This window comes from Cupressus sempervirens, chromosome 4 (genome assembly GCF_028749045.1).
Source record: "Cupressus sempervirens isolate cs-2001-9-10 chromosome 4, ASM2874904v1, whole genome shotgun sequence".
NCBI lineage: Eukaryota > Viridiplantae > Streptophyta > Pinopsida > Cupressales > Cupressaceae > Cupressus > Cupressus sempervirens.
This window is the reverse complement of record NC_143121.1, coordinates 496,828,035-496,849,877: the sequence shown is the minus strand read 5'-3', so window position 1 is coordinate 496,849,877 and position 21,843 is coordinate 496,828,035. Positions and strand designations below refer to the sequence as shown.

Genomic DNA, 21,843 nt, shown 5'->3' with positions numbered 1-21,843 from the left:
ATAAGCCACCGTGTCTAGTATTTGATAAAAAGACAAATAACATTTGGGGATCAGCCCATGCACATTCCAATCTAAACATCGAATGCAATTCTAACAAGTTGGCATATATCGCCTTGTTGTCATGGCACACAAATGACACGATATATTTTCATACGAGATTACCCACTAAACAATAGAAATAACAATTTCTAAGGATACCCACCTTCTCACTCCCCTCACCTAAGCATCCAAATCTTTATTGAAGTGGAGAAATCTATAAGAACCTCTCTCCTCCAAAACCGATAGCCGTACACATGGCTCCATGGGACCCCGGCCTTACTCTTGGAAAGGTAGGAACTTTGTTTTGCAGTAGGCAGTGTGCTCCTGTAGGATCTTATACCTCTGCATTCGTGCTGTCAAAAAAACTCACTTTGTTTCTCCCGCTGCATTCATGCTGTCAAAAAAACTCACTTTGTTTCTCCTGCATCGATCGTCAAATCGCACGATTCAGTCACAGATAGTTTTATTGAAAGGCTTGCCACGATGCTGAAAAAACTAAGAAGCAAGGCCCGCCCACGAATTTTCAAATCGGGCATGTCTAAATCAAGATGCAAATCCAATTTATGCGTGGGCGTGGCGGTTTTCCTTCTGTTGTTGTCGGTGTCTTTGCTTCACATCAAGCTGGGCGTACATGCGAAGTCGCTCCAGGCAAGTACGTTTCCCGCTGCCAGAAAGCAACTTACAAGCACGGATACAGACGCCAGGGTTTTAGATACCGCCTTTTCAACGAGGGTTGCCGACGACATTTTGGAGCGGAGGGAGAATTTGGAAGGAGATTCTGATGAAAACGACGCAACCGAGGAATTCGATGGATTCGAGGACAAAATTGATGAAATGGACGAGGATGCCGATGAAGGGATTGGCGACAGTTTTGGAGAAATTCAAGAGAAAGATCTGGAAACGCAGGCTGCAGCGAATGACTCACAAGGTGGAGAAACAGATGGGAAAGGAAATGGCATCCAAGACGGTTACGATAATTCAGGAAAAAAATTGGAGAGAACGGGGCAGATTAAGAGTATTACACGGACAAATTACAGCGACGAGCAGAGGAAAACTAGAGATTACATTCAATCCAAGGAAATGAGAACACAAAAGACTGCATCTCTTCGAGGGAGGGCAGGATTGTTCTGGGATCATGCCATGGGGGTGACCAGAAAGGTCTTTCCGAAACACCCACAAAGACTGGCAGCCATTTCAAATACAGTGAATCCAAAATTTGGTCGCGGGCAAGACTCTAAAATTGATATAGATATTCAGATTAACGGAGAGTGGGAGGATGCAATTGCTGATGATTCGGTGGCAGGTAGTGATGAGAAAATGAAAGAATCATTTAGTTCAGATGACCAACCCATTGACGAAGGCATTAGGAATGGACTAGAAGAAGTATATGCCATTGAGGATGCATTGCTGCTCAAGGGCGGTGAGAGATCCTCACCTCTCAGAAGTGGCTGGGGTCCTTGGTTTGACACTATTCAGAGGAGAGCTTCCAAAAGTGATTTTCTCAGACGGGACAGGATGGCCAGGTCTACGGTTGAGCTCTTGAATCCTATGAATAATCCTTTACTACAGGATCCTGATGCTATTGGATCTGCCGGACTGACCAAGAGTGATAAAGCTATACAGAAAGCTCTGAAGAAGGCAAGCATTGAGGGCATTCCATTTGTTGGAAAGCAATCATTTACTTCCAAATATGCGGCCGAAGAAGAAACTAGTGTTGAAGGAAAAGAAGAAGTGCGTGATATGGTGACTCTTCAAAAGACACCGGAAGATGGTAATCTAGATGGTGGTGATGAGGCTTCTCTAAAGGAGAGGAACAATTCTGATAATGACGATGATGCATCGTTGAAGACTGGATTGCCACAGTTGACAAGAAAGGCTCTGGATGAGAGTGCCAATAAAATTCAGTTAGAGAGCAATGCGGACGGTAGTAGTAGTAGAGATTTCACTGAAACTCTGAGAGGCACTGAGCGGATACAGTCGGTCATGCCAGAACAGGTAGTTGAAAAGGAAAGGAAAAAACTATCTAACCAAGACTTGGAGGGCAACGCGAAGTCTCTGGGAAGGAATCCTGGGAGAAGTAAAATAGATACTCACAGAAGTAACTCAAGGAGGAACAAATTACAATTTAAAAATAAAGGAATATATGACAAAGGCCAAACTCGAGAACTTAAGTTTCAGACATATGAAAATGGTTATCTTTTGGAACAGGAAAACAACATCTCGAGAGTTCAGAGTAGAATCATAGACAATGCTAGAGATGTATTCCCGAGAGATAATATAGTGAACTCAAATAAGAGCACGGCGGAAGATGTGGATAGAATTGCCTCAAGTAAGATGGGCGTAGCTCGTGGAGATGCCATGGAAAATGCAAGGGGCAAAAACATAGGAATTGAAAATTACGAGAGAAAAATGCAGAGGCGAAGAGAGCCAAGAAATTTGAATTCAACATCTAAGAAGAAGGGTCATAGAAAGGTCCGCCTTGATGGCGATACAAGAAGATGGGGCCATTTTCCTGGCATAGATCCTCTTCTTTCATTCTCTGAATTTATGGATGAGTTTTTCCAAAATGGTAGCTGCTCCTTGAGAGTATTTATGGCATGGACAACTCCATCATGGTCATTTTCTGTGAAGTATCAGCGCGGCCTTGAAAGTCTTTTATACTTTCATCCCCGGGCTTGTGTTATGGTCCTGTCTGATACCATTGAACTTGATGTTTTCAACGATTTTGTGAATGACGGGTACTTCCCTTTCTTTCTCATTACGTTATTGCTTATGTTGTTTTTCTACTCCCCGATATCATATAATTGTTAATTCCTTTGGAAAGAGCGAGTACAAGGAGGCAGTTTCAATCTAATGGCCAGTTTTTGAAATCTTCGATTTCATTAGTTTTGCATAAGGCACACTGCCAGATGCTGAGGGAAGTGGATTCTGCGGCTTGTTGAATGCTCCAAGAGTGATCTCGAGAGAATAACTTAGATTGATCTCGAAATAAAACTAGCAAAATATCCCTGCAATCTTAGCTGGAAACAAGCAGATTACTTATAATGAACCTACTTAGTTTCATAAGTGTATTATAGGGACACACCCCAGCCACACAACTTTGTGGTTATTTGATTGTTCAGCTTCTATCGTGTACTTCGCCATCCATTAGATTTTCTTTAGTTAGTTTCTTAATCAATGCTATTGATGAACATAGCTAGACTTTATATTGGAGCTGCTTGTTTGATTTGCTTTCTTCCAGCTTGTGGCTTTTTTCCAACTTATTTTTGGACTTAGATCTCTCTATTTGTTTTGTCATATATTGGTGTGGTGGAGTACGATTTTTCGTTCCTACTTTTCAATTTCAGGTAAATGTGGGGTTCATAATTGCCTCCTTAGAATTGGGAATTTCTTCTTTCCTACTTTTCATCTTTAGGTAGATGCAGGGCTCACAGAATGCCTCCTTGAATGAATGAATGAAGGTATTTTAATGACTTCCACGAGACCAGCCAGCCTACGGGACCCTTTATGTTCTTTTCAATGTCAGCCCGCCTGTTATGAATCTGCTTTAAGAAGCTCGCTGTTTTATGTAGTCTTGTTTCCTTAAAAATCGAACATAGCTAGACTTCATATTGGAGCTGCTTGTTTGATTTGCCTTCTTCCAGCTTGTGGCTTTTTTCCAACTTTTTTTTGGACTTAGATCTCTCTATTTGTTTTGTCATATATTGGTGTGCTAGAGTGCGATTTTTCGTTCCTACTTTTCAATTTCAGGTAAATGCGGGGTTCATAATTGCCTCCTTAGAACTGGGAATTTCTTCTTTTCTACTTTTCATCTTTAGGTAGATACAGGGCTCACAGAATGCCTCCTTGAATGAATGAATGAAGGTATTTTAACAACTTCCATGAGACCAGCCAGCCTATGGGACCCTTTATGTTCTTTTCAATGTTAGCCCACCTGTTATGAATCTGCTTTAAGAAGCTCACTGTTTATGTAGTCTTGTTTCCTTAAAAATCTGGTGTAATTGGCCCTCCAAATTGTCCTCGAACTGCTCCCGGGTATCTTGGTATGCCACACACTCAAAGATGAAGTGCTATTCCGTTTCGACACATCCTTTACTGCAGTAGATGCATTTTCTTTCTTCCCAATCCTCCTTGGGCACTGTCCACCTCCCCGTCTCACACCGTAAATGATGGGATCCCGTTCGTAATTGCGTTGCTAACAACCTATATTTACTTTTCGTATCTACACGAAGGTAATCTTTAATCTCATGGCACCACGTGGAGTTGAACTCTTTCACATAATGGGCCTTTTTCTTCCCTATTTGTTTTGTCCACATGACCGCTTTAAATTTTTCCAGCACAAACCTTTTTGTCTCTTAATTGGTGTTGGGGTGTTCAAGTATGTTAATGTCCCACTTAATTAGCCATTTTTCGTTTTGCTTCATCCACGTTTTCTTTCTTCGGGCTAGCCCCTCTTCAACCACTAGTTTGGGCCATCGTTGCTTGTCCATATTTTCCACCTTGTTTAAATAGCTTAATAGACGTATAACTGTAGAGGCTTCCATCGGGAACATCCCTGCTTCAGCCAAGAGGATCTCATATGGTATAGTTGATTTGACTTTAAGGTTAGTAGTGATGAGGTTCTTTTGTATTATTTCTATTTGCTTCCATTTGTAGTTGGATAGGCTGCTCCCTCAAACCTTGCACTCGTATAACACAACAGAGGTGACCAGCAGTCCAAAAATAATCTTTTTGGTTTTCTAATCCCAAAGCTCCGCTTGACTACACTTTTTTTGCAGCAAAAAGGAAGCCCTCCAACCCCCTTCTATCTGCTTAGCTCTACAAGTTTCCCAATTGAGCTTGTTGTTAAAGTCTATGCCCAAGTATTTATAGTATATACTCTTCCACAATCTCAAGAATATTTCCTTCAAATTGGAAGTCAACTTCTTGTTGTTTCTTGCTTGGAGAGAGCACCATAACTTTAGTCTTGCTAGTGTTTACTTGCATCCCAACTTTGTGCAAAAGCTCTCCAAAGTTTTCAAGTGTTCTTTTAGATCCTTGGCTGTTTGTGCAATTAGGATAAGATCATCCGCATTGAGAAGCAACTTCACCACATATTTGGCAATTTGGACTCCACCCCTTGAAGTTTTATTTAGCCATTCCTCCAACTTATTAATATATAATCCAAATAGGGTAGGCGAGAGAGGGCAGCCTTGCTTAATCCCAATATCACTACTAAAACATTCTGACATGCCATCTTTCATTCTGATTCTAGCTCTAACATTCTCATAAAGTCTATGAATAGCCATAGCCGATTCGTGATTTGATTTGGCCTTGCCGATTCCAATCCGATTCCTATTCTCGTTACTTTGGTTTGAACTGAAATTATTGATTTTTTAGAGTTCTAGGTTACAGAAGGACTGGTTTAGATTCCAGAGTTTAGACCTGCAACTTCTTATTATATTGAAAATAGATAACTGTCTTACATGTTACTCACTGCATACTTAACAAGATAAGCGTGAGCACTTCACCAAACCAGCAATATGATGACAGAGTATTACCAACAAATTTCATTTCTACCCAAAATACTCATTCAGAAACGGCGCATGCACCAATATAATCATGTAAGGATATAGTCCTAAACAATACATAATAGTAGAACTTCACACGATATAATCTTTTCAAAATTACAGACTTCAAAGATGATAACGACTTACAATAAAAAGGGATTAGCAGAACCTGGACGCTGACTACACTTAACCTGTAATAGTAAATACTGATTGAAGTCAGCAGCATCCACAGGAACCTTCAGACTTTTGCAGACATGTTAACATTCTTCGCACACCGAGTCACATGCAAATTGTACACTCGAAAGTGTCCCACTCTAAACCCTTCTATCCAAACGATTCCATGAGTTCGGAATGCTTGGATGCCGGCTTAGAGCTCCCTATCCACGGAGTGCAAGAGAGTGTATTTCAAGAACAAGAAAGCTCTCAGATGAGCCTTAGAGATACTCTTCTTGCTAGTAAACCATGCAATGGGAGGTTCCAAAGAAAAGATGCAAGAATGCAAATGTCCCAAGGAGTTCCTCAAGGATGCAATGCAAATGAAGATTAAGCTAAGATGAGAATGCAAAATGTAGCTATGCTAAAACATATATGAGAAGTGTTACAATCCAACTATTAGACTATATGATTTAAGCTAAATGTAAAAATGAAGCTAAGCTAAGCTAAAATGCCATGGATGCCATGGATGAGAGAATGTAGACAAGAAATAGAAGTTCTCCACAAAGCTCCAAAGAAACCTGTTAGAAAACCTGCAGCATAACAATATTCAAAAGATGGATTGGATTTAGGGGGAAAGCTCTCTCCCTTTTAAAGATGTATGGACGGTAGAGATCAAGATGAAGATGGTGGATGATCAACGGTGGAATTTGAAAAGAGGAGTGATCCATGTGCACACACAAATCAACCAATAGAATATAAGTTGACTTGTCATATAAGACAAAAGTCACAAAGCCTTTTCTTTTAATTGCAAAATAGAAAAAGGACTTTATGTGTGCACTTTAAGTGGGTTAGAAGAATGGGGTCTTTTATTTAATTAAAAGGGGACATGTTCTTTTAATCAAATAATGAACTTAGGATAGCATAGTCAAACTATAGGTTATAATCAAATAAATTGATTATTAGCAATTTGGTCTAGATAAATGATTAAATTAATTTAGCCAAAATGCTGAGAAGGGGGCTAATAGTCTAGATGACCATTTTTAGGTGATTACATTTGCCCCTCTTTGACTAATGTGTGATCGATCTGGGAACACATTATGTCAAAGAAAATAGAAAGCCAAGTAGGCAGTGATAGATATAGATATCTGATTTCAAAGAATGAAATGCAGAAATAGATGGCAAGTCCTGAATGCACAGCCTAATAGTAGTAGTACTAAACACTAGGAAGATGATGTTAGGATCTGAAAAGAATTCTAACACCTAGTAAAGCAAATAGATCGAGAGCAAGTGATAAGGTCAAACAAATGCTCCTAAGAAATAGATAGCTGTAGCAATCTATGATAGAGTATTTCTGCCCCCTCGGGAATCGAAATTGAAATGAGGTAAGGGGAAGTAGAAACTAGCTAGACATGAGAAAATTGAGATATAGCAATGTCTGATATGATAGATAAATGATTAGAACCCAAGAATGACTATATAAAATTGATAAAATGCCCCAGTTCGACTAGAGTTGACCTTGAAGGATATAACATAAAAATTAGGTCAAATCTAGTAGAGAGATGATTTAGATGTGAAAAAGGTGACTAGAAGTAGATATGAAGTATGGAAATGATGAAGACATGAAGAAATGAAGATGCCCCAGTGATGATTCAGAGATTAGACCTCAAAAGGTCAGCTAACTGCTCAGAAGAAAGTAGAATTTTAAAAGACAATTTTGACCATCAAGATGAACTCGAATTTGGATTTCGATCTTGAAAATGAATCCAAGATGTTGAAATTATTTAAGAGGTCAAAACTTTATATAATGTGATGATAAGATAGAAAAGAGATGAAGTGAAAGATTAAGAAGGTGAAAAGACATGAACAAGAAGAAAATAAAGAAATATATGAAAGGAATTAGCTGATATGTCCACAAAAAGATGAAGAAAGAGAGCTCTCCCCATATGCAAGAATGCAAGACTAAGCTAGAAAATGAACCTAAAATGCAAGCTAATATGCAAAGTGGTTTACCAACAAGAAGTGCATAACATTTAGACTCTTAATTTCATCATTGAGCATTTATTAGGGACATCATGAGATCATACAACCATCACTAGTATAACTATGAGGATATGAATATGATCGATATTAGATAGGTATGTGGAAATCCAATCTAAGCATCAGAGACATGTAAGTCAAGATAACTACACGATTAGATTCCCTAAGTTTAATTTAGCAAGATTACACCTGTATCAAGGCATAAGCGCCAGGATAAACCCTAAGTGCAGTCTTGCAAAACAGTCAAGGATGATACATTTATAAGTCAAAGTGTTGAATAGGTCAAGCATAAATGCTTACAACACTATAGACAAACAAAAGTATACCCACAAGCAGAAATCAAGAAAATATGTCCCATGCCCCCAGTCTTCTAGTCAATGACATCCTTGAAAGACTATTAGGGAGGGAACACCTGGCAAAGAAATCATCATAGACAGCACACAAAGTAGATAAAGATCAGCATAGCTCAGTCGTTTAGGTGTTAAAGTGCGTGTGTGTAAGTCACTTGGTCATCTCTTCCAGATTTGATTCTGATAGTGAGAAATATCACGACATCGGAGACCGTAGGTAAACTATCTATAAAGTGTTGAAAAACACTTGATGTCAAAGTGGGGGAAGTGTTGAGAAACACTATTTTGTGAGTTGTCAAAGAAACCCTAATGCACAAGAATACCTCAATAGGCTAAGTAGCTATGCCCCCAAGATGAGGACAAGAAACAATTCCAAGCCAGGAAATGTGTAGCGAAGTGGATGATTGAGACTGATAGACATAGGTGCGAGGGTTTCAAGTAGTGCCTGTTTCCAGGTTTTCACCACTTGACAGATTTTTGCAGGACTTTTTTCAATTTTTTTGTATTTTTGAATTTTGAATTTTTTTGGTGATACATCAAAGTGCCTATTGCTAGGTTTTCACTAAGAAGATCTTTTTTTTCAAGACATTTTTTGATTTTTAGGATTTTTTTTTTTTCAGGATCATATATGATTTTTTAGATTTTTTAGAAGGTTTAGAGATCACTAGTTCTCAAGCAAGATCACATCATTTTCTCCCAATGTCTAGCAAGGTATAGGACATGATGGAGCAACGAGCTAGTGGATAAGCAGAGATGGATGAAAAAAGAGTATGAAGCAAGTGAAAGTGATCCTCAAGGACTGACTCCTTAAGAGTACCCAAGCTAGGGAAAGAAGTGAAATAGTCATATGAAGCATGTTTTGGATAAGCAATGGAAGAATTGAGAAAGATAGCATGTAGGATAAGCAATGAAGCCAACAAGTGAGATAGCATGAAGTGTGTAGTCCAAAAGAGTAGCCATGTCAAGAGACCTATGAGAACCATGTTTCATTTATTATGATCAAGACCAAGGGGTCAACTAGATAGTATAGCAATGGGATAGAGCAATAAGAATAAAGCTCAAGATAGAGGCTATGAGTGAATGGGAGAGCACAATAGAAAATTTGGTGGATAAGATAGCCAATATGCAAAGATAGCTCAACATTGTCAAGATCAAAGATAGAAGAGGGGATAGATGGATGATGGAAGAATTACGCATGATGCCTGTTTGCCAAGTTTTCATCATGGTACTTATCTAAGGTGCCACAAGAAGTAGTTTTCACCATAGGATATATTTATTTCTCTTTACTTTTGCTACCAAGGTGCCACAAGAAGTGGTTTTCACCAAGGCACATTTTCATTTTTTTCATTTTTTCTATTTTTTTTTCTTTTTTTTTTTTTTGAAATTTTAGAAAGAGCTCAAGCTTTTTGAATTTAGATAGTGCTCCTATAGGAAAGATAAGCCATGATAAGCCAAGACCATAGAAAGGTATGCTCAAAGATGTTGATAGGGTGATGAAAGGGAAATGGTAGTAGGAAGAATATATGGAGGATAATAGTTCATGTATAGAAAGTAAGTGTAAGCTTTAGAGGATTTCATGAGGGTAGTTGAAATATTGGACAAGATCAACATTGACACACACCTTGAAGGGTATTGGAATGATGGAGGAATCATGGATGAAGTAGCTTGAGGTTTTGATGTATGAGGTGGTAGAAGAGATTTGGAAAAAAGTGGAGTGGAAGGCTTTGGAATATTTTTAGGAATATTTTTTGAAGAAGATGGAATGGAAGCCTTTGGAAGCTTGAATGTCAACTTTGAAATAGTTTCAATATTCAAGTCTTTTAAAAGAGACTTGGGAATCCATATAGCTTTAGATTTTCCTTCGGATACTTCAAAACACATTTCTTCAATAATAGGTTTAGGAACCCATATTTTCTTTGATTTAGCTTTTTTAATAGTGGACCTTTGCAGTCTCTTTTGTGCATTCTCCTTCTTAGCATTCACATGTCGATTAGATGGGACATAGTGATCTTTCTTTTTCAATGGATTCTTATGTTTATTCTCACTTCCAAAGGACTTGGGATTTGTGGATGAATAAGGCTGATATGACTGGTTTAGATGGATAGATGGGTGAAAAGTCATCAAGGATGAGTGTCTTTGTGTATCTTGAGGTATGATAGGAGAGCTAGGAGTGGAAAATGTAGAAGATGAAGGAACATAAGGTCCCAATATAGATGGAAGGTTTGAAGACTTTAGCTTTGATGGATGAGGACCAAGGATAGATTTAGAAGATGGAAAGGGATAGTAGGAAGGGATATCAACATCTTTAGAGTGAGCAACATGGTCAAAACCATCAATAGACTCATGAGTAGCTTTGATAGGAACAACACTTTTAATAGAAGCACTTGAAGCTTGAGCACAATTTTGAAGTGGATGTGGAGAAGTAGAACATGAGGGGATGCTTTGATCTTGACAAGTAGCTTTGGATAGCATATGAAGAGAACTTTTCTCATAATTTTCAGTAAGCTCAAGGGAGATAATGGAAGTTGTGTCTTCATCATACTTAGGAGGCGGATAAGATATAGAATATGGAGGGGGAAAATCTTGAAAGAGATGAAAGGGTGCTTGATCTTGATCTTTCTTGACATTTATAGCTTTTTCTTTTTGAGAGTCCTCTTGACATGGAGCCACTTCTAAGGACAAGGGAGAATGAAGAGTGAATAGAGTAGTGCTTGAATTAGGCATAGTAGTGCATGAAGGTTGAGGATGTTTAGGATTAGTAGCATGGAAAAGGTTTGCAACCAAGTGAAGGTTAGCTTGAGTTTCTTTTAGAGGTAGCCCTTGAGGATACACATAGTCAATGTGGAAAGCATTAGGTTCTTTATTTGATGGAGGCATGTTGGAAAGCTTTGAAGTGTTGGGAGATGCACAAGTGTTGGAAGAAGTGGAAGATGTGATAGAGCTGCTACTAGACATAGGTTCATTAATGTAATCTTGCTCAAGAAAAGTATCCTCATCGCATGAATCATTAGAGGTATCAATAATTCCATTATCAATAAGATCTTGGATTTTATGTTTTAGCTCAATGCAATCTAAAGTACTATGCTCATTATGTTGATGATAAGCACAATAGATATCCAAGAATGGGTTTCCATATGAGCTAGACTTAGGTAACATGATGATCTTATTGCCAAGAAGTTTTTGCAAAGTGTCGTCATAAGAATCTTCCAAGGGAGCAAAAGTTCTATTAGAAGTATGTCTAGAGTCCTTTTGTTGTTTCTCAAGTGAATGGTATGCATCCATGTCTTCATCATTATCTTCGTCAAAGATAGGTCCATCATGAAATTTTGGCATAGGCTCAAAGGAGGTATCACTTGCTTTTTCTCTAAAGAGGTCTTTAGATCTAGAAGATGAAGACATTTGATGTCTTCAAGTAGAGCATGTAGACCTAGAAGAAGAGGATGACCTCAAAGAAGGTGACTCACATGCATGTAAAGATCTTAAAGAAGATTCATGTAATGATGTAATCTTCTCCTCTAACTTTTTCTCAAGTTTAGACTTCATTTCTATCATGCGCTTAGAGAGACGAAGGTAAGAAAGATCATTTGTCTCTCCTAGTTCTTTGTATTGTGCATATAGATCTTGAAACTCTTTAGTGACATGGAGGATATCATGATCATCTAGATTTGGTTGAAGTTTGGTAGCACAAGGTTTAGATCCCATATTTTTAGATGCAAAGCCAAGCATAAAAGAGCCTAGAAGATAACTTGATGTTGAAACTATAGGAGGTAGAGTGTTCACTTGCCAAGATAGTAGAGAGAGATTAAAGCGACTTGTCAAACAATATGTCCAAGAAACTTACGATATGAATGACTCAAGTCAATAGCTAGGCAAGATGCCCAAATAGCCAAATAGATAGAGCAAGCAGGGTGACAAGTGAACAACTCTCCAACCCAAGAGTGTAGTCAAGAAATCAAGGTAACCATTTTAGCAAAAGGATAACTAGCAAGCATGCATAGACCATGAAGATAGAAAGACCAAGAGCACCAAGACCAAAGAGTCACTTTAAGCATGTTCAAGAACTAGAGACATAGCAAATCAAAGTCAAATGATGAGACTCCCCTTAGGAAGCAACACAAGAAAAATGTTAAGACTTGATGTTTTGACTTGGTTGACAAAGTTTGACAATAGTTGATAGCATAACAAGTTTGATGTTCAAAAGCAATTTCTTTCCAAGCAAGATAGTGACACATGGAGTAGTCTTCAAACAATCAAGCAAGGGACAAAGCAACCTTGCATGATACAAGCATATGTGACGTCTCAAAAGAATTCCCTAGAATTATCGTCATGTGTATGTTCAAAAGATTTTCACAAGTATACCACATTCGAGAACACATCAAGCAATATCTACCTAGAAGTCATGGTTCATTACTCAACAACTTGGCCCACGCTTGATGCTCCTTTGCCTCACACCAAGTGGTTTCCCACAAGAGATATTGGCTTTGTCATAGAAATGCCATAAGCATAACCAAGGGAACACATATGGTGAGTGTAAATCTTGGGGTGATCCGGGTAGTCCACTAGGATCGATCCTTGCACCAAGAAGTTGAGTGGCTAAAAAAAGGTAGTTACTAACTTAGAGTTTTTAGATCGGGCTTCCGTTCATAGTGTTCCTCTTGCTCCCAATTACGGGACACCTCACCTTGCGATGAGTAACCGATCTCGCGATCACAAGAGTACCTTAAGCATTCTTGCCTAGTGATCTCCCTATGGTCAAAATCCCATAAGTGATCACACTAGGCAAAGATAAACACTATGTCTACCAAGGTTTTGTGTCCTTGATAGCCTTGAGTTTATAGTGGGTTGGAAGAGCCAGGTAATCGGCTTGTCCCCACTTGGGTCGTTCCTCTCAGGTTGTCCGAGAGCAGGCCCTCTAAAGGATTCTAACTACACAAAGTGGATCAACTTTTGGAAGTCAAGATTTCTGATTCACCATAAGGGTGAAGAGCATACTCTCCTATTCCAATTGTTTTCTCCCAAACACGCCAAGAAGATTCAGTTACCCCTTGCTTTTGAAACCAAATAGCAAGTCAAGATTTTTGATTCACCACAAGGGTGAAGAGCATACTCTCCTATTACCAAAAGACTCCAATCACAAGTTTTATGTGCCTATGGAAAATGAACAATTAGTCAATGCCACACATGAAAACAAAAAAGCAAGAAATTTTGAGTTTTTATGCTTTGGGCAGCCCTGTAAACAATGTTAGTAGCTCTTGTGCATTTGAAGCTTTGACATGCGTTCTTTTTATGCAATGTTTCAATTTTTTTTTTTCATAAGGATGACAACCTGTAATCACAACTTGTTAGCACCAAAAGTTAGTGTGAAATAACATAAAAATCTGCAGTAAAAAGTGGTGAGTTGCCTCAAAAATCCAATTTATCTTCCAACCAAGTACATGCAAAGAAAGTGCAAGTTAATCACAAATGCTCTCATTTTTACTCTTTGGTTTTGACCTAGTCAACAAGATTGGACTTGTTTGCTATGATTTTGTATCCAAAAATGAAAATGAAAAGAAGAGACCCCTGTTAAAAATCAGAGAGCTTTCCAAAAATGTAAGAAATTTTAAAAAATCTGTTCATTTGCGCTCTAGAGATCAATTTTGTCAAAACAGGCCAAATTTATCAAATCGAGTTTTTGATCTTTAATACGACCTCAAAATTCAAAACACAAAGAAAGAACCCCCATTAGAATTGAAAACCATTTCTGAAAATATAAGTTTTTAAAAAAAATTCGCTGATTTGCGATCAGAAACGACTTTTTATGAAAAATAAAGAAAAACTCATAACTCCCGAAAATCACGTCACAATGCTTTGAAAATTGGACTGAGACATTTTGAGTATATACCCAACTTACAAAAAAAAATTCAGAACCAAACTCAAAGCGGTTTAAAAGATATGATCAAATCTTTAAACCAACTAGATTTTTGGCCTTCAAACCAATCTACTTATGGGTTGGCCTTAAAATCCAAGTGATAATTCTACAAAAGCATTTGATTAGATCCAATATGCTACTGTAAAAAACCAGAGATGAAAAATAAAAGCAAATAGAGCTAGAAACTTGATTCAAGCCCCACGGTGGGCGCCAAAAATGTACACTCGAAAGTGTCCCACTCTAAACCCTTCTATCCAAACGATTCCATGAGTTTGGAATGCTTGGATGCCGGCTTAGAGCTCCCTATCCACAGAGTGCAAGAGAGTATATTTCAAGAATAAGGAAGCTCTCAGATGAGCCTTAGAGATACTCTTCTTGCTAGTAAACCATGCAATGGGAGGTTTTTTGAGACAAGAGCAAGAATGCAAATGTCCCAAGGAGTTCCTCAAGGATGCAATGCAAATGAAGATTAAGCTAAGATGAGAATGCAAAATGCAGCTATGCTAAAACATGTATGAGAGTGTTGCAATCCAATTATTAGACTATATGATTTAAGCTACATGTAAAAGTGAAAGCTAAGCTAAGCTAGAATGCCATGATGCCATGGATGAGAGAATGTAGACAAGAAATAGAAGTTCTCCACAAAGCTCCAAAGAAACTTGTTAGAAAACCTGCAGCATAACAATATTCAAAAAAAATGGATTGAGGGGGAAAGCTCTCTCCCTTTTAAAGTCGTACGGATGGTAGAGATCAAGATGAAGATGGTGGATGATCAACGGTGGAATTTGAAAAAAGGAGTGATCCATGTGCACACACAAATCAACCAATAGAATATAAGTTGACTTGTCATATAAGACAAAAGTCACAAAGCCTTTTCTTTTAATTGCAAAATAGAAAAAGGACTTTATGTGTGCACTTTAAGTGGGTTAGAAGAATGGGGTCTTTTATTTAATTAAAAGGGGACATGTTCTTTTAATCAAATAATGAACTTATGATAGCATAGTCAAACTATAGGTTATAATCAAATAAATTGATTATTAGCAATTTGGTCTAGATAAATGATTAAATTAATTTAGCCAAAATGCTGAGAAGGGGGCTAATAGTCTAGATGACCATTTTTAGGTGATTACACAAATCACTGGCAATGATTAGAAATACAGTTTGGGCTTCCTGCAGAAAGATTGCCACCATTTCTAGACTGTTCAAACACGGAAATATCCTCTTTATGTCCGACTTTGGCCCTCCTTGATGATGTTTGTGCCAATAACAATATGCAACACGAGCTTTTTGCTGACCTTCCAACCATTCCCAAATGTAAGTTGGGTGCTAAACTGCTCTCCACAATATGTATCTCAATCCCATCAAGCACAAACAGAAACACTCCGCACTTCTTGCATCCGTGGGTCTTTATCTGGACAACTGTTACTTGGTTTTGTTGGTAAAATATTAGGAACCAATACTCTTTTCCATCACAAGCTCTCCAGACAAGCAGTTAACTCCATGGTGAACCCAGAAGTAGATTCACTCTCAGAGATTGGGGCTACGTCCAATCTTAATTCCTAAAGGTTTGTGTCCTTAGAAAAATAGCAATCACTGAGAGGGCAAAGTAACATGGCTTCTTTTTCAGAAATTTCTCCACACCTCTCGATACCCACCTTGCCAATATGAATAGCCATGTACATGTTTGCTTGGGAGTTACAGAGTGGAGCACCCAGCGGAAAAGAATAACAAGTGGTGTGTTGAAGTCATATAAAATTATAGCCACCTTCCAAACAAAAGGAACTCCTAACATTGAAATATAACATATTTGACTTGGCCTCAAGACACCATATCCCCATACTTAACATTATGGGTAATTCAGCATAAAAGTATTATGTATGGCCTTGTGATCTCCACAGTGGCACTCCCTTTGGGAACCCAATCTAACCACCTAGCGGAAGCCATGGGAGCTCTTCAAGGGATTAAATCGGCTAAGGAGATGAAAGTTGATAATGTGTGGATTGAGGGAGATTCCTTAAACATAATAAGATGTCTGAAAGGGAAAGTCCAGCTTCCTAGACTATAGATAATATTATTAATGAAGCAAGGAGTATTCTAAGGAAATTCAAAAATGTACATATTTCACATATTTATCATGAATATAATAAGGTAGCCGATTTTGTTGCCAATCTGGCCGTTAAAAGTGATCATGATTTGAAATGGTAGGGTGAGGAAGATTTTAATTATGATTTGACACGACCTCGATAGAGTAAATGGTAAGCAAGCTCAGATTTGTATCTAATTTTCCATGCCACGATATAATTTTGATATTAGAGAAAAGCATGTTATTATGGAAAAGTGTCGAGTGTCGATTAATGATCTTCTTTGGCACACTTTGTGGGTGAAAAAAAGGCTTGAGTTTTTGGTGCTTTTAACAGTTGCAATCTAAAGGCGATTTACAGTGAATGCATCAATATAAGTGGTGATTTGGACAGGCTTGAGCCAACAACTTGTGAACATGATCGGAGGGACATTGAGATATGGAATAATTTGGTTAAGGGAGGGGTTACTACCTTTATAGAGAAATTAAGTCGGTATGATAGAAATGTCACAAAAAAATTTGTTGACGATTGGGATAATGATGTCATCAGCATCCAAGGCAAGAAGTTCATACTCAATGAGGAGCTTGTGGCAGAGGCTACTAGGATGTTGATTGCTTGTATCAAGTTTTTTAATGACCGAAAACTGGTGACAAAGCTTATACTAAATACCCCAAAATGGAGGAGGAACGCAACAGCCTGGACAAGGGGAACAACTCCTACTATGACCCGAATCAGCTGAAGCCCTTTTGAAGAGAATGTTCAGAGTTATCGTGGAGTTCTTCACGTTGGATGACAGGTTCACACACCTTCAAATCCTTCATTTTGTTTTTCTAAATCATTTTAGACACAAAGATCACATTTCTTTTCCTTTTTATCTACTTTCTTCTCTGAATGTGAGCACATATGATCACAAGAAAAACCTAAGATGATGGTTTTAACTTTTGCATCAAGGTCTCATTCTTATCTTATATAATCATTTAAGAGCTAAGACTATTGAAAACCCCTCTATAAGAATTGAGGATTTGGGGGAGGATAAGGGGGTCTCTTGTCTGGATATTGATGGGAAGAGTAACCCTAAGGATACAGAGGATGAGGGATCACTGAGGGGAAGAAAAAGGTTAAAAGTTATTAAAAGCAGCGATGGGGAAGGTACTGAAGATAGTGAGGATGAGATGACAAAAAGAAGAAAGGGAAACCCCTCCCAAGCCTACCCCTAAGAAGTTGGTCTTTGAAGGTGATGAGCATAATCTATGGATGACGGCAAGGTAGAGACCCCAACTGCTGGGTCCCGAGTGGTTGGCCAAGCTCAAACCTGGTCTATGAATTCTAGGAAGGATACTGTTGCGGGGGTACCCAATGTTAACAAGGATGCTATTGTTTATAGGATGGTCCTGGGGGAAGTCTGCATTGGTTCCCCTATTATTACAGTGCTTGGTAATGATTTTAAGAAAAATGCTAATTCTGCTGACAAGCTTATTAATATGAAGACTAGTAAGAAGAGAAAGATTTCTCTCCTTAAGGACTTTACGAACAACATTGTCCATGATGCTCCTGTCACTCCTCCACCTTCTGGGGAGGATGATAAGGAAAGGCTCAATGAAGTTTTTACGGATCTTTGGTTTACTGAGTTTCAGGATAAGAAAGAGCCCCCGTTTGGGGTCTTGTAGACTGCTAAGAATTAGTCCTTGAGTACTTATTGGGTCAATAGACGGACCTTTCATGAAATCAATAGTTTGAATGTTAAGTATAGGGCCCTTGCTACCAAATTTGAGGAGAAGCTGAAAGAGGGGAATATGGAGGTAGAAGTTGATGTGGAGAATACCCTTTGGATTGTGCAGGAGAAGAAGCTTGGTTTGGACTTGGCAGAGATGGAGGGTAACACCAAGAGATTACTAGAAAAGAAAATTGACTCTCTCTATGCTAGGGTTAACAAGAGTCAAGATTGAGGATACCCTAAAAAAGATCCTTGAGCAAAGCCTCAATCTCATCAAGTCCTCTGCTAACAACACGAATACTCTCGTTAACAGTATGAAATGGAGCACAGAGAGAACTGTTGTGATCACTGATGCGAATAAAGATTAGGATGAGTACATAGGACTAGGGAAGCATACCAGATCTAGCAAGAGAAAGATGGCTGCAATTGCTTTGGCTAGTTCTTTACCGTACAGGGTAAGAACTTAACACATGTAGTATAACACGATTCAACGCAGAACAGATACTTTATTCATATATGCACTTGCTGATTACAATCCGAATACAATGACTACAATGATTACAATGATTCCAAAGTCCATCTCGGACATGTACATATACCTTTCTGAAGGGGTGACTCAAGCGTCACGCGCCTGTTCGGGTACTACTCTACCTGTCGGCTACACTATACATTTTACCGGCAACATCATCCCCCCCAAAAGAAAAGTCATCTCCGGATGACAATACAACAAAACTCAAGGTAAACAAAATACATAAAAAATACTAAACAGAGGGATGTGTCACTGGCGCAGTGGCCAGCCGCGCCCTCAACTCGTTCAGCGCCGCCCGTAGCTTGTAGACCTGTTCTTTCCTAATCTTCAATTCTGCTTCTGCTTCCATCTGAAGCTCTAGGGCTGACTGCATCATCTCTCCGACTTCTTCCAACTCCTTCGCTGCAACCACCTATTCTTTTTCTGCTGCCAACTGACTTTGTCTGACTAATAGGGCTTTCCTCTCGGATTGCCAGGCTGCCCTTAGATTCCCAGGCTGCCCTCTCTGAAGCTAACCTGGTAGCTAACTCCTCCCGAGCTCTCTCAGCTGCTACTTGATCCGCCTGACTCCTCCGAAGAGTGTAGTACGCCTCCCTGTGTAACTTCACTATCTCATGAGTTAGAGCCTCTACCTGGCTCTCCATACCAAGATCTCTCGTTGTGGCCCAGTCCTGCCGCATCTCCGCAGTCTCCACATCCAGCCATCCCCTCTCCTCAAAACAAACTGTAAAGGTAGCTGAACATCCCAACCTCATAAAGGATATGACTCCCTCCAGCTCCTTCACCACTGACTCCAACGCTTGAGTTTTTGTTGAATCTAACACCTGGCGAGCTCGAGATGCTAGAGACGCTAGAGCTGCTACATCAGCAAGAAATGCCTCTCTCATCCCTATCTCCTGCGCTATTGGATGTTCCTACTGCACACCCATAGCCCTCTCCACCTCCGCCATACGCTTAACAGTGCTATGCGGTACTCCCTCACTCTGTGTCTGCGCAACCTCCTGTAATGGGTTCTTCGGGACTGCTTCCTGCGTGGGTGTGGGCAGGTATGTCACTCCAGGTGTCGAGGTTTAGTGGAATCGTGTACTCAGGAAAGCACTCACCTTTTGGGTTCAGCTCTCTCTGTCTTGCTTAGGTGATGCTAGCAGTGCCATATCTATTGTGACCACCACATCAGAACCTACTACATCTAGTCAAACACCTGATGCCCCCAAGTCCTCGCCTGCCGCTACCTCCATCACCCGTGTCTCTATGTCTATCTCCGTATCAAGTACCAAAGTCTCATTTCCTATATTTGGTAGAGTCTCACCCCCTGTATTTGGTAGTCTCACGAGCCAGTTCTGTCGGTATCTCCGGGGCTGCTATCTCCATCGGTGACGGATGTGACTCCGCTATTGCTCGTGTCTCTATGGTGGGTTGCGTCGTAGCTGAAACTAATGTCAGCACCACTGGCTGCCTAAACTGTCCAAACCCTAGGATGCCATGTATGCCTACAAGAACCAAGTGTGTCGTAGCCGAAAGTACAGGTCGCGGAAATTTCAATGGTGTAGCCGTGATCACTTCTACTTCCTCGTCCTCTTCCTCTTCCCCTTCAGTTCCACTCCCCTCTGAAGAAGTCTCCTCTCGGCCACTATCTGTGTTCCCACCGTCTGTCCTGGGTCGCTTCTATCCTATAGTTTTGGTGCCGAGAGTATCTAAATGCCTCCACTGCATAATAGGTGGTTTGCCAGGTGCGAGTGGTTCCGGTTTTGCCTCCAGTGCATCATTGGGGATCATCCGCGTCTTCGCATCCAAGAACAGACCAATAGCATAATGTGGCATATAGAATGTTTTGTGCTGCAATGTCATAAATTTTGACATCCGCTCAGCGAATAGTGCTGCCCAATCATATGCCTTGCCATGCAAAATCCTATTCATCATGGCTATATGGGGGAAAGAGATGTCCGAAGCGTGGCTCGAATCTGTGAGGCGGCTTTTCACTATCCATCAAACAACGCCAATGACCCTCCTGAATATTAGATTTCTTTAATCCTCTGCCCTTGGACGTGTTTGAAAGAGCCTCTTGTTCCGCCTGCGACAGGTCTCCGCACACAAGCTATATCAACTTCAACTTCACTTCACGGCTCATCTTTTTTGGCTTACTTTCTATTTTTCTCTCGCCCTGAGCATGACCACGTATGCCAAATACCCGTGTAAAATCAGCTAGTTTGAATGATACTACTAAATTGCAACCAAGATATTCAAACGTATTGGTTTGAGAGAATCTGTCATACATTTCAATCATAATGCGCAAAAACCCTTCGTAGTCTTTGATGCAAAATACTGGCATTTGCACTATCCATTCTACCTATGCTTTTCGGATACTAGCCTTCACTTAGTGGTTGTTTGGAGTCACCTGCCACCACTTCCGGCATTCTGCACCATTTAACCCTTCGAATGTAATACTTTGTATTGTAGGAATGTCTCTCGGCTGCTTCGGTTGCTTTACTTTCTTCTTACTTGCACCTGCACTGGTTTTTGCATTGGTCGCTCCTGCTACACGAATTACGGATGGTAGTGTCTTCACGTTCCTGTTCATGGCAGCGTCTTCGTCTAGTTTCCTCTTCCAAGCCCTCTTTACAGCTAATTGCATAACTGCCACTTCTTTGTCGTTTTGTGAATAAACTACAAACCGTTAGGGCAATTACCTTCTTTCACAATTTCCTTTCTTGTCCTAGCTTCCGTACGGGACTATATGGCTTTCCCTCAAGCTTCTATGTACGACTTCTCTTGTACGGCCGTACAAAATTTGCTTCCCCAACTCTTAACCTTCAAGCAATGCTTAGTCTCTTTCAGTCTGTTGTTTTCTGGCCAAAATAATTGCTCACCTGTACATAGTACGACTCTTAATTTTTTGATTTCTTTTTACCTCCTTGACAACTTTCTTCAGATTCTTGTATGGTATTTCTGTTCTTAATTCCGTACCTTGTCCCTCAAATCTTTACAACTTAGTTCCATGTCTCTCAATTCTGTACGGCTTAGCTCCCTGCTTCTGAATTGGTACTTTGCTTCAAATCTTTTTTGTTATGACGTAGAGTCTTTTTTTTCTCCTCTGCCTGTCACCGTACGGTCAACAGGATTCAACTGTTCTTCAGCATGTGTCTTCACCAACCATACGGGCTTTAATTTGTCTTTCCACCTATCTTTTCCTCTGGCCGTATGGCTACAATTTTCTTTTCCTGTGCTCTTCCTTTTGCTGTACAGCTACAAAACTCCCTTCTATGCTTTTGTCGTACGGTACTCCAATTATCCCCTTCTATCTCAACTTCCCTCTAATCCATACGGAATCTTTTATAACTTAATGGTTTGCCCCTTCTGTGCCTACTCTCTATATGGCTTATGCATTCATCTTCAAGTCTTCAAATCTTGTTCCTTTTTGCTCTTGCTGTACGATCTCAACTGATGATTAAAAGATGTAACAAATTCTCTGCCCCCGTA

The 21,843-nt window shown here is 39.7% G+C and overlaps 1 protein-coding gene across 1 annotated transcript in view; it reads left to right on the top strand.

Annotated features, from left to right (window-relative positions):
* Positions 1-290: 290 nt before the first annotated feature.
* LOC149562113 (alpha 1,4-glycosyltransferase family protein) overlaps positions 291-21,843 on the top strand; it is a 184,956-nt gene continuing 163,403 nt past the window's right edge. The window contains exon 1 of the mRNA XM_089825658.1: positions 291-2,777. Within this exon, the coding sequence (XP_089681784.1) occupies positions 523-2,777 (2,255 nt within the window). The 5' untranslated portion in view covers positions 291-522. The remainder of the gene's footprint in view (positions 2,778-21,843) is intronic.